This window comes from Canis aureus, chromosome 12, assembly GCF_053574225.1.
Source record: "Canis aureus isolate CA01 chromosome 12, VMU_Caureus_v.1.0, whole genome shotgun sequence".
In the NCBI taxonomy this organism is placed as follows: Eukaryota; Metazoa; Chordata; class Mammalia; order Carnivora; family Canidae; genus Canis; species Canis aureus.
The window spans coordinates 56756610-56773718 of NC_135622.1; the positions used below are offsets into that span (position 1 = coordinate 56756610).

Here is a 17109-nt window from a genome sequence, read left to right on the forward strand (position 1 = left end):
GCTTCCTATGTATCTTAATCTTCACCATACCCCGTAAAACAGCAATTATCCATGCTTTACCAAAGAGAAAACCAAGGCAATAAGAGTTTCTGAGAAAATGGGCTTTGCAGTTTAGCAAACTGGGTTCAAATCCTGTTTATCATTGGGCTATCCAAGAAACTGAGGACATAGAGACTCAACAGGTCTGCTGATTTTCATCTGAAATTCAGTTCAAAACTGTGGGGGGAAGGGGTGAAAGCTCAGAGCTGGGACAAAGAGCCTCTTTCCTTCTTCCTTCAAAGGAAAGACCAAGGGCTGGATGGGCTTCCTTGGTTCCAAATTTTCTCCAAGGCAAAATCCAAACACAGTTAGGAACATCTAAACAAGTGTTGTGTTTGCAAATAGCAGGACTTTCTCCTCTTTTAAGGCTGGGTGATATTCCACTGTGTGTATAAACCACATTTTTTTTTTATCCATCCATCTGCTGATGGACATTTATCCATCAATGCATGACATATGGTCATGAATAAGACTGCAATGAACACGGTAACTATGAACATGTTCATTAGCCCAACTGTAGTGGTGATTTCACCACTACAATGTATACATGTATCAAATCATCGAGTTGTACACTTTAAATGTCTATAAAATAAAAATAAAAAGAAGTGCTACTTAGTTGCCAGCACACTGTACTGGTTCCCTTTCTTTGCAACACAGACAGGACTCTCCATACAAATTTTCATTCCCAAAGGAAAAGATCATTTACTAGACCAAGTTTATGAGCTCTTGGAGGAATGTACGAAGAGGTACGAAGATCATAAAACAGCTGTTCAAAGAGCGTCTTAGCATAATCAGGGCATATTCTGCTCCTTGAATAAGGAAATGGCTTTTCCACACATGTCACATACTTCCAGTTTGCCCTAAGATACGGAACTATGTGCTCAGCTGCCTGAATGGGAACCTCTCCCGATGGATAACCCTGCTTCCTAGAGGTGGCCATCAAATCCAGCTTGGTTCCAGCTCTGTCATCTCCCGGTTGGGCGCCTGAGCATGTCACTAACCGGGATATAAGCCATTATTCTCATGGTGATGTGCAGAAAATCAAGTGTGGCAGTTTATGGAAAGTAGCCAGCACAGTGCTGGACACTTGGAAGATATGCAGTAAACGGCGGTTATTTTTAGTGTAGTAATTTTATCTCCATGGAGGCCTCCCGGGCACTATTCTGATATTGAGCAAAATGGGGCAAACGAGGGAGAGATAGAAGCACCCCACGAGGCCCTGGGGATGATCTGAGAATTCTGTCTAGAGGGTAACAGACACAGTCACTTGAGAAACCGATTCAAGAGGATTCTGAGCCCCAGTGTCACCAAAACATAACTCACTGATGTTAATCTCTTCTTCATCATAAACGTCCACTTCCGTCAGCCGAATGAGCATTCTGGACAAAATACTGAGGAACTGCAGGTAGGCACCTGTCTTTCCAATCTGTGAAGACATTAAAATTGGAGCCAACACTCAGTACGCCCTGTCCACGTGCAGGCACTGACTGGAGCCTTGCACATGCTCCATGCCACCTGTCTCTTTCAAAGACCCCACCTAATTAAAGCAAGAGCTGGGGGGCATCTGGGGGGCTCAGACAGTTAAGCATCTGCCTTTGGCTCAGGTCAGGATCCCAGGGTCCTGGGATTGAACCCTGCACTGGGCTCCCTGCTCAGCAGGGAGTCTGCTTTTTTCCCTCTCTCTCTCTCTCTCTGCCCTCCCTCAGCTCATGCTCTCTCTCTCAAAATAAGTAAAATCTTAAAAAATAAATTAATTTAATTAAATTAAAAATAAAGTGAGAGTTGGGGGGATGCAAAGCCATTTGAGGGGCAATGCAGTCTACAGAAACAGGGTAGGCCACAGAGGGACTCCCTTGAGTAGCAGACCTGCCTGCTTCTAAGTCATGGCAACGAGTCTCTACTTTTAATTGGCCACATTTTCTAAGCTGTTAGAAATAGGGCTTTAATCACAAATTAAAGACAGGCTGCTTCAAAAAACAAACTGCTAACACAAAGCATAATAATGTCTTAAAAGAATTTTGTATAGGGGCACCTGGGTGGCTCAGTCAGTTAAGCACCCAAGTGCTGATTTTGGTTCAAGTCATGATCTCAGGGTGGTGAGATCAAGACCCACATCAGGCTCGTGCTGGCTGTAGAATCTGCTTGAGATCTGCTCTCGCCCTCTCCCTCTCCCCCTCTCCACTCTCCACCATGCATGCTCACTCACTCACTCAAAAAAAAAAAAAAAGAATCTTGCATAATTAATTAGATTGATATTTTTGTGTTAATCAATAGGTCAACAGTAAGAGAGTAAGAGAACAAAATCTGTTATGCAAGACTTAAAAGTCTGACATCTCACTTCTCTCCTCCTAAGGCCAGGAAAAGAAATAAAATGATCTTTTTCCTCTTCCTGCACTTTCTTCTGTATCATAGAGTCCCTTGCTCCCTCCGCCCCATACCAGGCTAGGACACTATGTGTCCTAGTTCACTTTGGTCACAGATGGTTAAATGGGTACCTATGAGCCAACCTGCCACCCCGTTACACTGGGAACATGCTTTCTAAATTCTCAGCTCAACGCCTGGTTCATAGTCCGTACTCAAGTGTGGATGAACAGAAATAACTAACTTTAGAAAAGAAAATATGAACTATAACCAGGTGAGCTTTCAGAGAAAATATGTACCATACATTTAATAGACAAAGGATTAACATCTATAATCTCTAAAGGAGTTCCTGCAAATCAACAGGAAAAGGTCAAACGCCTAAAGGAAAAATAAGAGAAATGCACCAGAAAAATCACTGTCGAAGTAGCGGCGGTGACCCATACATACATAAAAATATATTCAACCTTAATAAAACTATACTTTTATTATTTCTCACTTATCAAATGGGCGAATTTTTTTAAGATGACATCCAATAACATGACAATAGGGAGAAACCAGGATCCCCTTCTTCAAATTTATAAAAAGTTAACATAGGCTCACTCATTTAAAAATTCAAGAGATACAGAGTGACGATGAAGAAGAATGTTTACAAATCCCACTCCCTCTTGGGGTAACAACTCAATGATGATCCTGCCAGGAAATTTTTGGTATTTTCACACCAGAGACACATGCATACACACTGATACTTATTTCTCTAATTGATATTCCATCATGTATGTTACTCTGTAACGTAATTTTTTTTATTTCAATTTTTTCAACTTAAAATCGAAGAGAAATTTCAATGTCAGTAGAAAGGGACTTATCTCCAACTTTCTCTGGCTGAACTGCATGATAGAGGTGTGCTCACACTTATTCAAATGACCTTGCACCAAGGGAACTTCAGTTGTTTCTGGTTTGGTTTTTCACTATCGTAAAACAATTCAAAAATGAGCATTCTTATACATATTTTTGTGGGTTTGTATTTCTTGGAGCAGACTATAAGGAAATTAACACATAGCATCAGAAGGTAGCACATCTTCAATTGGGGCAGGATGGTACTGCTGGGGGGCGGGGCAGTAACTAACACCACCGGCTCTCTACCATCAGGTGCCCTGTGATATTCTCTCATTTAATGCCCACGTCTCGGACACATGTATTATTCTTTGCCTTATTCTCAGAGAGGACAGTGAGGCACGGAAGGGCTGGGTCCTGCTGAGGGTGTCAGGCGCTGTCTGAGGCATAATTCGACCCCACTCCACAGCCTACCTCCCACCTCAGCACGGTTCTGACAAATCCCCTCCAAGACCTGACACGGTCCTCTTCATGTGCTCCCAACACTTGGCAGATGTCTGCCAGGTTGACAGCTGAAACGGTCTTCCGTTGTTAGGAAAACACAATGGGGTGAGAGGCTGGGATAGGGACGGGCCTCCTGCCCACCCCCACCCCATTATGTCTCACCGAAACCTTCCAGGTCAGAACCCAGGGTGGTGGAGGGTGGGGGTGTTTCTGATTGGCACAGACTGGCTGTGGGGACCAAATGGAATGATGTGGGAAGAGCAGAATCAGGGTCTGAAGGAGCAGCACCCGCAAACACAAACACACCCCACAAGGCAAGAAACAGGTTAGAGCACGGAAGTGAACCAGCCGTGGGTGCCCTGCAGGTCCCGACCTGCACCCACCTGCCCACTATGGGGTCTGCAGTGACAATGGCAAGTGTGCCTAAGGGGATGCCGTTAGCCCCGTACCTGCCCCGTGGGCGTGAACACCAGAAGCCCCACGGAGCCCGGGCCCCCAGCGGGGCAGCACCCACCTGCGGGGGCCCACTGAGCAGCAGCCTGCGCGGGTGGAAGCTGTCCACGCGGCCCTCGGCACGGTTGCCGTAGTCCATGTGGCTGGGCCGGGGCACCGTCCACTGCCGGTAGTAGAGGGACTGCTCCGTGGACGTCATGGTCTTGCTGAGCAGGGGGCGGAAGGAGCTGGCCCACATGACCGAGTGGGAGGGCAGGAGTGATGCGGCCTTGGGCAGGCCGCTGCTATCGGTGGCCGTGACCATGTCGTACACCAGCTTGGGCAGGAAGACGATGGGAGGCTGCCGGCAGGCCTTGCTCATGGAGCACTGCGAGGCCTGTAGGACGAGGGTGCCAGCAGCAGGTGTCATGGACGAGGAGGAGGAGCCCGAGGAGGACAGCTGGGAGGACGACACGGTGACCGACGCCTGGACGCTCCTCTGGCCGGTCCTCAGGCCGGAGTCCGGCTGGGGGGTCGGCCCAGGGCTGCGCCTGCTGATGACCGGTGGTGGCCCCCGACTCGCGTGGGGCCTCTGTCTGTCACCAGGGGCCCTGGCCTCCTCCGAGGGGCCGCAGGACTGAGGCGATCGGGCCCGCTCCCCCTGCGAGGGTGCCGCGGGCTGAGCCGAGGACTCCCCACATGGTGCCGAGCCTGGGGAAAACACGAGTCTTAGGAAAACACAAGCCTTAGGAAAACAGGCTCAGTCCCGCACTGGGAAGGACCCTCACCAAACCACCCCCGTCCCCGCTTCTGGGACATAAACTACCCGTGCTTGACAACACTGGGAATTCTTACTAATGAAATCCCCACTCTGGGCAAACAGAAAGTCTCCCGTCCTAGAACAGAGCCACGGCTTGCTGAAGGGGGAGACCCGGGGTCCCATGGAGTGGCCTCATCCCACAGCCACCCCAGAACCCTGCACACTGCCTCCAAAGTCTCTCCGTTGCATTCCCCTGACCCAATCTGTCCCACAGCACCCTGCCTTCAGTGCTCAAGAGACCCTCATGCAGGTGCTCCCAGGAACACCTCTCCCGTCTGTCCCATGTGACCATGGAGCTCACAGCTCATCTCTGCGCCAGCGCAGCGGTGGCTTCTAGTTCAAACTGCCAGCCTGACTCACAGGACACAGTAGGCTTTACCAAACACTAGAATTACCTAGCTTTTAGAAGGATCCAGGAGAGGACATGCAGCACGCACAGCAGCCACCCAAATAGGGACCTTCCTGTGTCCTTCCCCCACGTGGACCATGCTGAGACCCTGGTGAGTGTGGTCACCTGGATGCACCAGACAGCACCCTGCTCTCCTTTAGGTCATCCCAGCCACAGGCACCAGGGCTCGCATGCCAGCTCACAGCAGCCCTGCAGACCTCAGGCCCCACAGAAAGCAGAGCAGACAGGACAGTGCATCGTTGTCTTAAATCTGTCCTTTCCCAGGAGACGGTGTGGAGACAAGATAGACCAAGGGAGGCCTGAGACCCCTGAACCATCCTCCTCAGAGACGCCTTCCTGCCACCCTGCAGCCCCTAGCTTGGCCTGCACCCCATGTACCATGCCACTCGGGCTACTTCCCCTCTGGATCTGAGCTCCCCAGCAAGGACCCCACAACTCAGCTCTGCAGCCTGCATCTAGGCCTTTACAGAGGGCTCAGGGACAGAGGGACTCAGCACCAGCCAGTCCCCTTCTGCCCAAGGCCTGGCTCCTGCTGAGGTTCGTCGTCCTCGGGCAAGGCACTTGAAGCGAGTGGCTCCGTGTCAATGGATGACCAGAAGAGCAGATGTGGGGAGGCTGTGAGGGACCAGGGCACTGGCCTGGGGCCAGGAGGACAGACAGGCCTGAAGGACCTCAAAGAGGAACAAGATTCCAAAAGTAGACCAAGGGAACCCCAATGTCTTCGTCTACTTCCCTGGGTTGTGAGGGCCAGCCTGGTAGGCCCCCAAGGATGGACATCCACACTGATGTTTATCTCTGTCCACCTCCAAACCTCCGTTGGTCTGTCCCCAGTTGAATCCAGGGGGATTGTCGGTCTATAAAAATGGTACCCAGCCCCACCCAGGTCCCCACCCTGACTCGTGTGGCTGTGGAGACGTGTCTCACCTCCCTGGGCCTCCATACCCTCATCTCTGAAACATATGGCACCCAAGGCCATGGGAAGCATCTCGGCAGAGACCCCCCTACAATCTCAGGACCTTTTGAGGAGTCCTGGCTACGAAAGTCACTTCACCTAACTGAAGCAATCCAGAAGGAGAAAGGCTGGCCCATAGCCTGGACATTCTATTCCTGAAGACACCGCACAGACCAGTGTGTCCTCAGAACCTTCTAGAAAGCTGTCCCACCAGGATGAGGCAGAAAAAGCACCATTCCTCTCTGTTCTGAATAGCATAGATTCATTCACTCACCCATTCGCCAGCTCCACCCCAGGGGCCCAGGCTCCCTATATTATTTGGGGCAGAGGACCGGAAGCTGTAGCATTTGGTTTTTCTGACCCAAGCGGAGGACTAGGTCTCCCTTCTGCCGCAGAGCCGCCAGCTGATGTGAAGGAGGCCTCTTTCTGACTCCCTCTGCGTGTAACTGCGAGGGAGACCCCCCTCAACCTGGCTGACTGTCACCCGTGGGCTGTGTGAGGAGGGGTCAGAAGACAGGAAACCAAATCCCCGGGTGCTCTCTGCCCTCCACAGCCATGCCCTGACCACAGCCAGCTGCCCACCCGCCCAGAGCTGCAGGCCCCGGGACCACTCACTGCGCCCAGTACAACGCGTACTTCCACAGCCTGAGCCTCCTCCGTCCCAAATATCTTCTCTTCTGAGACCCAATGGCCAGCTGCTCTCCGAAACCCGCAGAGACCGCACCCTACCCCTAAATCTGCCCCCACCTGAGACAAAATTACCTCTTCACCCACCTGTCACTTCATATGTGTGACTGTGCAGGGACAGCAAAGCAGCCCCTAATGCAACATCACCTGGCTTATGAGGACTGATGAATTCTCCAAGAGTAGGTCTGTCTCTAACGTGTCTTTCAATGCCCTAACTCAGAAACAAAGCCGGCTCTTGGTGAAGACTGCAACAGGAAGACCGGTGATACTGTTTCACGTGTGCCCATCCTGTCTGCTCCCAGACACCAAGCCTCCCTTAGGCAGAGACTGGGCGTTTTACCCCCATTTCCATGTGATCTGGGTCCAGGGCTCAGGGAACACCTGCTGCCTTCTGTTGCTTTTCCCCCAGAGAAATCTGTGTCCACATCTCTCTGCCTTTGGATTCGACAAGAGCACCTCACCTCAGCCCCTCCCGTCTCAAGGGCACAGTGATTCCCTAAACCAACAGCTGCCTGGGAGCAGCCAGGGGACATGGCCCAACATAGGCCGTCAAGGGGATAGGGTCCATGATCTTCTCCCAGGAACTCTGAGGTCCTGCCCAAACCTCTGATGTCCTGGACCCCAATCCAGAAACATAATTCCTCCCTAAGCAAGCCCAGTTCTTCAAAGATTCCCTTCTCTCTCCAGTTCTGAATAAAATAAAGATCTCTTTTCATTCTCTGCAAACTCAAAAGAAGCATCCAGATATGCACTCTTTCCCACCTTGAGACTTACTGGATGCTTTCGAGGAGAGAGACGAAGATGCCGAATCATGGGAGCGGGACCTCTCCCTCTTCACCGGGCTCCTCTTCTCTGAGATGGAGCCTGTTTCAAGACACACACGCTGAAAATGCCTCGTAAGCATCATCTTGTATGTCAGCCCAGCACTTTATAGTTTGCAAAGTGTGTTCACTTCTAGCATCCAACCATCCATCCATCCATCCATCCATCCATCCATCCACCCAGCTACCACCCTGCAGGTGCCCACCTCTGACAGGGCCCCGAGGACAAAGAAGGGGTGGGGTGCAGGGGAGGCCAGGCAGGTGCCCTGGGCTCATGGGGGCTCCTTCTCATGAGCCACAGTTATGAGTGTAAGGAGTACAGGGAGAGGCCGGGGAGCCCAGAAGCCAGGGTCCCACCCAGCACAGAGAGGCAAGAGCAGGTGACTTCTTGGAAGGGGTGACCCAACCGGAGCCGCAGAAGTTTCTAGGTGAAGCACAGAAGAGGGAGAATTGAAAGCCACAGGGAGGGCCTCTGTGTGGCCCAGAGGTGGCAAGAGCAGAGCAGAGCCAGGGACCCCCTATGAGCTGAGTGTGATCAACAGGATGGGGTACAGCATGGGGCGGGGGCTGGGGAGCTGAGAAGAATGAACAATGAGACTAGAGAGTGCCAGGAGTGCAGATTCAGCCCACAGGCAACAGGGAGACCGAGTCATCTTAGTGTCAGGGTCACATTCATATTAGTGCAAGGTCACTACAGCACCAGCAGAGTCTGCCCAGGGGCCTTTAGTCTCCGTCTTACAGATGAGCAATCTGAGACCAGGACAGAAGGCATCACGTGTCCCAAGTCACAGAACCAGCAGGTGCAGTGGGAAGAGGAGCCGGGTCTTGGAACCTACACCACACCCCACAAATGCTTCACACTTTCATATAAACAGCTTTGTCCTTTTTCTTGTGCTACTGACAATAGCTAGATGCCCTGCATGGCCCTGATTTGTGTGTCCTGTTAAAATATAGTGTTGGATTTTCACGTCTTCAAATGAAACTGGCCTTTTCTCCTAAATCTTGATAACAGACACATCTTGTTGATTCACGCAGAGAAAATAAGTGAGTGAATCTTATACAGGGCGGTAATGCCACCAAGTCAAACAGAGCAGAATCCTGAATCCTAAGAAACCTCAATTTTCCTTCCTATTCTCTAAGAATTCCAGAACTAGGAAGAGCCAATCGGGATTTCATTATCTCACACCACCAAAAAAGAGGGAAAGGAAAGCAAAATCTGAATTCAACAAGGGATGTGCTTTTCCTGCAAAGATGGATCTAGAATGCACTCATAGTTGTTGGCCATCAGACGGGCCCCAGGGCCAGAGCACCTGCACAAGTGCAAGCTGCCCCCAAGATGCAAAGGCGAGGCAGACCTGCCCCCCTCACCTTCCGTCACCAGCTCCTCGTCCTCGTTGTCCGTGCTGCTCAGCTTTTCCGCATCACTCTCCAAGGGCTCATTCCGAGCCCCCTTCTCCAAGGGAACTTCGTTGCTCACAAAGTAAGCAGCCAGGCCCAGCTCCTGCTCCAGTGCTGTTCTCACCAAGCAGGAGGAGTTTATTAGACGCAGGTCACAGTACCTCAGAGACCTAGAAGGGAAGAGAAGTTATTGAGTGTCTTCTGCAACAGAGGCACTGCGGCGGGGGTGGGGTGGGGGAACATAGGGATCAGGACCAGTCCCCACCTCCTCTTTAGGGCCCTAGGACTTGTGCAAAGGGAAAAGCAGATTGCATTAGGGAGATCCCTTGACAACCAAGTCAGTTTAACAGAAAGTCTCTTGCGGGACCTGCTATGCATTCAGTCCTATCTTGCATGTCATCAAAAGAACATTTTCAGGCCAGAAGAATAGCAGGCTTGAACCCCAACCCTGCTACTTCCTAGGGCCAGAACCTTCCACAAGCTTACAGGCTCAGATTTTCATCTGAAAAATGAGAATTAATATTAATAGCCATCTAAGTGCACTGTTTGAGGACTATATGCAGTCGTGGACATTTAAATTATTCAATCAACACTTAAAATGGGCCCAGGAATGTGCTAGATGCTAGGGATAGGGTGGCAATCAAGTCACTGCCATATGAGAAATGAGAGTCTGTCTGGGAAGACAGATACCAACAAGCAGTAAGACAGCAGAGGGGTGGGCTCAGAGGACAGGCCAATGCCGGGCTCGGGTTGTGCAGTAGAAACAGCAAAGCACCTGGAGAGACGCTCTATAGTCTCAGGCAAATGACCTTTCACTTGCTCATCTATAAAACAGGATAGTGGCTACTGTTGTGAGGGGTTTACTATGTCAAAAGTCTAACACTGTGCCTAATACAAAGAAGGTACTCCGTAAATGCTTGCTCAAGTTGAAGATAGCTTAGGACTTTGTCGTAGTCCTTAGGGAGCCGAGGAATGGAAGAAATAATCCATATGAAAAGTAGCAACCCAGGTCAAATGTTTTGGAACCCCCTTTACCTGGCCCATGAGGACACACCGAATGCAGTAGCCTTCGTGTAAGTGAGGGCTGGTCCAGGGGAAGGAACTCTGGCTCTGGAGCTGGGCAGCCTGGAGTCTACGGAATGTGACCCAGGCTTAATTCTCTGTAAGTCTTGTTTCTTCATTGCTCAAAGGGAACCACTGAAATATGACCTTCCCCCAGGGTTGGAGAGTAAAATGAAATATGGCACATAAGAATCATCTAGGGGCACCTGGGTGGCTCAGTGTTTGAGAATCTGCCTTCGGCTCGGGGCATGATCCTGGGGTCGTGGGATCGAGTCCCGCATTGGGCTCCCTGCAGGGAGCCTGCTTCTCCCTCTGCCTGTGTCTCTGCCTCTCTCTCTCTGTGTCTCTCATGAATAAATAAATAAAATCTTTAAGAAGAAGAATCATCTAGCGCAGTGCCAGCACATAGAAGGAATTTCATAAACGTCAGCTCTAACTGTTTTGTTATACCAGGGAAGACGTGCAAAGGCTCCACAGCCTGGCTGCCTCCTCTTGTGCAGAGTATTAGGTAAATCTTTAGAAGCCAACCGGTCGCCACCAATTCAAGCAACTGTCTTACCGGAGGCCTAGTAACCTTCCGTCCTGCAGTATCTACCTGTCTGTGTGACAGCCTAGAGACCCCAGGAGACCCCAAGTGGGCTTGCAGCTGACTTCTCCATGGCTGTGGCCTCCAATGGAACACAGCCTTTGAGACAGTCCGCCCTGTGTGTGGAATCACTGGCTCTTCCTAAGTGGCATCATCCACGTCCCCACCTCCCAGAACACCTCCTACACCAGGAAGACCCAGCGATCACAGCAGCTGAGACACCAGGACTGATATAGCCTTGACCTCCCCAAGATGATCCCCTACCTTCCTAAACGGAACAGCCACCCCTCACACAGCTGGTGATCCTCACAGGGCGAAGCTGAGGGAGGCGTCAAGCCTCACCCCTGCTGGAGGACCTCCACCCACGGGGCCCAGCAACAGCCATCACACCCCCAGGAGCTCAAATGGTGCCTGTCTGAGAATCAGGAAAAGCTGCCCAGACCTCAGACACGTTTCACTGCCACAGCCTGGAAACCTATCACAATAGATGCACAAATCCATGACAACTCTGCACATAAAGACTCCACCTCAGACCATGAGAGACTCCTGACTCTGGGAAACGAACAAGGGGTGGTGGAAGGGGAGGCGGGCGGGGGGACAGGGTGACTGGGTGACGGGAGCTGAGGGGGGCACTGGATGGGATGAGCACTGGGTGTTATTCTATATGTTGGCAAATAGAACTCCAATAATAAAATATACAAAAAAAAAAAAAAAAAAGACTCCACCTGCCACGGGGCACCGGAAGCCGGGCCGGCCCAGGCCCCACAGGCGCGGGCACAGGCAGCCGGCCCTTCGCAGGCCCCCAGGCCACGGCGCCCTCCTCACCTCGGCAGGGACTCCCCGTGAGGGTCCATCCCGCTGAAGATCAAGATGCACGGCAGGCCCTCCAGCTCCAGGTAGGTCTGAGGCCTCCACTCGGCGTCCTCTATTTTCTGCCACGTCTGTGGAGAACCGAAAAGCAGCGAGGTGGCGAGAGAGCCCTTGCTCTCCGACTGGCCCAGCTCACAGGGCTCCGGTGTCCTCCTCCGGAGGGCTCTTCAACCACAAGCAAGCTCGGCGCCCGGCGCGGCACCGTCAGCGGACCCCGGGAGACAGTGCGCACCCTCGGCAACGGAGCGGGTTTCCCGTGGCTGCGTGAGCGCGGGCCGGGCCTCCCTCCCAGCTCCTCCTACCCCACTCTGCCCTCAGTACTCCCTCCCATCTCTGTGGACCAGTGCGAAGCTGTGGCCCAGGCACTGTGCTGGGGGGAGGGGCACGAAAGGCACGCCGCAGCCCCCGAGATTTTAAAGATCAAGACAATGTGCTTTGGGGAGCGACATTTATAAGTGATTTGGTACCGAGGCGGGGCCGGGACAGGCAAGGAGGCAAGAGGGGTGGCCGGGCGTGGAGGGGGCGTGATGGACAGCAACACTGTCGCCACTCAGTCACCCCTCGGTAACCCCTCGGTCACGGCCCCCCCCAACTCTCCCAGGCACCTTTCACCCCGCCGGTCCCTGACCACGGCGCCCACCTTGAGCTGCTTCACGAAGTGCTTCCCGATGGTGATGCCGGAGCTGGGGTTGCCCAGGATGATCTCGAAGTGCTCCTCCAGGGCCAGGCGCGCCCGCACGTGGGCCAGCCGCTCGTAGGCCACGGCCGCCAGCGGCGAGCAGGGCACCCGCAGCAGGACCATGAGCCCGTGGCCGCAGGGACACTGTTTGGGGGAGTTGATGAGGTTCTGGGTGATCTCCAGCGTCTCCACCGATGTGTAGTCCTTCATCTGCGAGAGGCCGCTCACGGCCATCATCGCGGCCGCGTAGTGCTGCACGAGAACAAAGGTCCTGATCACCGCGCTGTGCAGGCGGGGGAACCTGCAACAAAGAGAGATGGAGCCGTGACCGGGCTGCTGCCAACCTCCGGGACGCCCGGAGCGCACCAGGGGGACGAGCGCCTTTGCCCAGCAAACAAGTGACCCAGCGCGGCCACCACATCGGGCACAGCAACTCCCAGATTGCAAACAAGTTGTGTTTCCTTTCATGGCAGGTTGTTTCAAACCTGAAATGGAAGCCCTCCTTAGAAGTCAAAACACTTCCAGCTAGGAAACGAGAGCATAGGTTTGCTGTTCCTCTGTGTTTTCCACAACCTGGTGCATAGTAGCTGCTCAATAAATATTTGTTCAATGAACCAATAGGGGAATGAATAAAGTAAGAGATTGTTTCTTCTATCCTCAGCTTAGTTTATGGTTCTTTCAGTTAGGAAATTTGCTCCCAGTTCCCCCTGAAGATAGAAGCACAAGCAGTCAGCATGTATGTGTGGCTATCATATTCCCCAGATTGAGGGTGACTATCCTGAAGGCACATCACGGCATTCAAGTACGATGAGTAATGAGAAATGTAACTAAATGTGATTTGACAGATGAATTACAAATCAGAACATACTCAGTCAAACCAAGAATCCCACTTTTGGCTTCAGAAGCTGTTATCATAGGTTTCCACATGAAAGTGGTGACCCCACCATGACCACACACACTGCTAGAGCTCTTCTGATTCACACGTCAGAAACAGACCCAGAGCCCCACCAGAAAAACCCAGCCCTCTAGGTCACTGTGATTCTTTGTAGGAATAGACAAATTGACATCCGCTTTACATGTGATGCTCTTGTGGGTTTATTTAGCTGGAATGTGTCCCCTGACACAGTGGCTTTTTGGAGCAAAGATAAAGTAGTTTCTTGATCTACAGAGATCAGACCCTTACCATGGCCATGCCACCCCGAGAGTTCTATCAGCGCAACCAATCCCCTTCCACAGAATTTCTGAGGTCTTCTCTTGTCAACTCTTTATTCTTGTCCTTAGCGTTTCAACAAGGCCATGGGTTCTATGAACTGGAGAGCTGGCTTGGCAAATTTGCCATTACCAAGTTTCTGTTGTCTCAAGAAGGCATGAATGATCTGCAGATGCTGGCACACAGGGGACTCAGCAGCCCAAGGACTACTTTGCCCTGCCCTGGTGCATTGGCCAAATAGTGCCCAAGAAGAAAACAAGAGAGCAGGGTGGAAAATGCATGGTCTCTCCTGCCCTACAGGACTACCTCAGCTGCGGTGGCCCCTTGTCCCCCTGAGCAAGGTGGGATGAAGGGGCATGAAGAGGGGCAGGACGTCATTTAGGAGGAAGCATACTTTCTCCCCCTCTCTGACATGGTAGGAAGTGCCTGCATTCAACTCTCCTCAAAGGACAAGCAGCATAAGGACAGGAACCACATTTATCCATCTGAAATGACCATATAAATCATATTGATCCATCTGAAATGACCAGAAAACTGGACAAATATATGAAATAAGAGTGTTTCCAGATATTGGGCATTGGGAAATGAAAGATGGTGACCCTTAGAAATGGAAATCAAACTAGGTGAATCCTCAGCTTCTTCCTGGAAAAAGTTTCTGGAATGTGCTCAGGAAAGGGGAACCCAGGCAAAGCATCAATGGTCTCCCTGACTTGAGGGAAAGGCCCTGGAATCCAGGGAAATCAAGGCAGCAAGAGTTCACAGAAGAAAATACCAGAGAGGAATAAACTACACAAATAGAGAACTCAGGAGAGCTACAGAGGGTCCCCAGTCGTCAGCTGAGCAGTGATCAGTGCGTATAGGTGAAGAAACTACTCAAGGCCAAAAAAAGAACAATCCAAGAGAATTAAAGGGAACAATGTCTCAAGCTCACATAGGATTTAGAATAGCTTCTATTCCCATCAGTAGCATGGAAGACCTCAGAATTCATGGAATATTATAGAATATTTAGAAGGTTTTGCCTTAGTGGTAGGCAAAGGTAGCCCTGGACTAAATACTGCTCTGATCCTGCTGAACAAAGCTTAAAACAAGACCTAAAAGGATTAAACTCTCAGACAATTTAACTGTATCAGAGCAAAGCTGAAGATTTATAGGAATACAAATACATCCAGCCAAAACAAGGCGAAATTCACAATGTCTGGAATCCTCTCAAAAATTACAGATATTTAAAGAAGAAAATATAATATAATAAAGGAGGAAGAAAAATCAATCAATAGAAAGTGACTCAGAAATGACATACATGATAGAATTAGTAGACAAGAACATTAAAACAATTATTATTATAACTATATTCCATACACTTAAGAAACTACAGTAAAGATCAAGAGTGTCAAGTAGAGATATAAAAAAGACTCAAATTCTAGAGATAAAAACTAAAAAAGCCAAAAGAGAGAAGATGACCTGGACCCTGAATTCTCATGGAACTACCATCTTGGTATTTGGACTTGCCCTGCCCTGTTAGCTACAATAGGTGCATTCAGGGATAGATAGATGACCCAGGATAGGTCAGCAGTCTTTTCTGGGAATTTTTCAAACTGCTTAAAACAATCAGTCCTCCTCTAGAAGCTGAAGACTGTGTAATTCAGCAACAACCAGGGGTGATATTTTCATGGAAGAAGCAGTGTGCAATGAGATACAACACAGCCAACACAGAGAGACACAGAAGACAAGATAACACAGTCTTGGGAGTGCGCAATACCTAACTTAAGCTGCTCCTGAAACAAGCTGCATCTCTGACATTCTGTGGCTTATTTATTCAACTTCTCCTTTTATTTCACAAGTCAATACATTTCTCTCCTTTTCTTAAGGTAGTTCAAATTGAGATTCTATCACTTGCAAGAGTCCTGATTAATAAATAAATGCAAGTAACTGTTTATCATCAATTCATCAATGTACATTCATGCACGTGGTGCCTGAAGTTGTCTTTCTTCTTTTTTTAGAAGACAATTTCTTCTCTTAGGAGAAGAATTTCTTCTTATAAGACTCCTTTACTTTTATAAAAATATAAACAAACAAACTGGATGTGAAGAACAGCAGAAACAAAGGTTAGTAAACATGAAAACACAGTAATAGAAATGATTTTAAATGAAACAAAGGGAAACAAAAAACGACTATGGCATCAGAGAGTTACAGGAACAACTTTGAACCATTTAATGTATGTGTGATTGGATTACTCTAAGAGAGAGGAGAATGTAGAAAAATATATATGAAGAAATAATCCCTGAAATTTTCCTCAAATGTAATGAAAATTCAATTAACTTAAGTACAAGAAAACTATACCAAGCTTCTATAAGAGTACAAGAGTACAAGTTTCTTAAATACAAGAAACTATACCTATTCATATCTTAAATTACTTAAAACCAGTGACAAATTAAAAAAAAAAAAAAAAAGCAGCCCAGTCAGGGGATAGAAGGGGCTAGGAAGGGCAGGCACATTACAGCAAGGAACAGAGATGAGGATGACAGCAGATTTTGTTTGAAACAATGCAAGTCAGAGGACAGTAGAGCAACATCTTTAATGTACTCAAAGGAAAAAACAACCTAAATTTTATACCCAGGGAAAGTATCTTTCAAAGATGAGTAAAAATAAAGACACACAAAAGCTTAAAGAATGTTATCACCAGCAGACCTTCCCTACAAATGTTGGGGAAAAGTCCTTCAGACAGATAATGAAACCATATTAAACCACATGAAGAAATGAAAAGCACTGGAAATAGTAACTGTGTGCATAGATATAAAAGGTGTTTTTAAAAATTACTATTATTTAAATAGCTCTAAAAGATAATTGACTAATTAAAGCAAAAGTAATTTATTGTGGAGTTTATAACATATATAAGTAAAATGTATGAGCATAGAAGCACAAAGCCTAGGAGGTGAGAAATAGATACACTATTGTAAGAATCTTACCCATAAAGTCATATAATATCACTTGAAAGTAGAAAGTGGATTAAAAATATATACTGTAAGGTCAAAAGCAACACCTGAAAGAACATAAGAGTTACAGCTAATAAGCATGTGATGGAGAGAATGAAATCATAAATGCTCAGTTCATACAAAAGAAGATAGAAAAAGGGAGTCCACAGAGCAGATGAAACAAATAGAAAAACTGCAAGATGATAGATTTAAACACAACCACATCAATAATGACATTAAATATAAATGGTCTAAACACCCCAATTAAAAGTCAGAGACTGTCAGATGCAACAAACAAGCCCCAACTATAAGCTGCCTATATGAAAACAACTTTAAATATAAAGACACAAGTAAATTAAAGGTAAGATAAAAAATTATGAACTATGCTAACCCTACTTAAATGAAAGCTGGAATAGCTATATTAATATCAGAAAGAGTAGATTTTAGAACAAAGAATAATATTTTGGGGGTCATTTTAT

At 48.9% G+C, this 17109-nt stretch overlaps 1 protein-coding gene across 8 annotated transcripts in view; it reads right to left on the reverse strand.

Moving 5' to 3' along the window:
* The window catches only part of GREB1 (growth regulating estrogen receptor binding 1), a 135543-nt gene that overhangs the window by 17293 nt on the left and 101141 nt on the right, over positions 1-17109 (reverse strand). For 6 of the 8 annotated variants that reach the window (XR_013349755.1, XM_077844102.1, XM_077844099.1 and 3 more), the window contains 6 exons: positions 12413-12752; positions 11728-11843; positions 9225-9424; positions 7798-7899; positions 4250-4878; positions 1363-1465 (listed from right to left, as the gene is read on the reverse strand). Coding sequence is in view for 7 of the 8 variants with exons in the window: in XM_077844102.1 (XP_077700228.1) it covers positions 1363-1465; positions 4250-4878; positions 7798-7899; positions 9225-9424; positions 11728-11843; positions 12413-12752 (1490 nt within the window). In the remaining variant the exon portion in view is untranslated. Of the gene's footprint in view, positions 1-1362; positions 1466-4249; positions 4879-7797; positions 7900-9224; positions 9425-11727; positions 11844-12412; positions 12753-17109 lie in introns of those variants that run through there. The other 2 variants (XM_077844100.1, XM_077844104.1) reach the window with 2 other exon arrangements.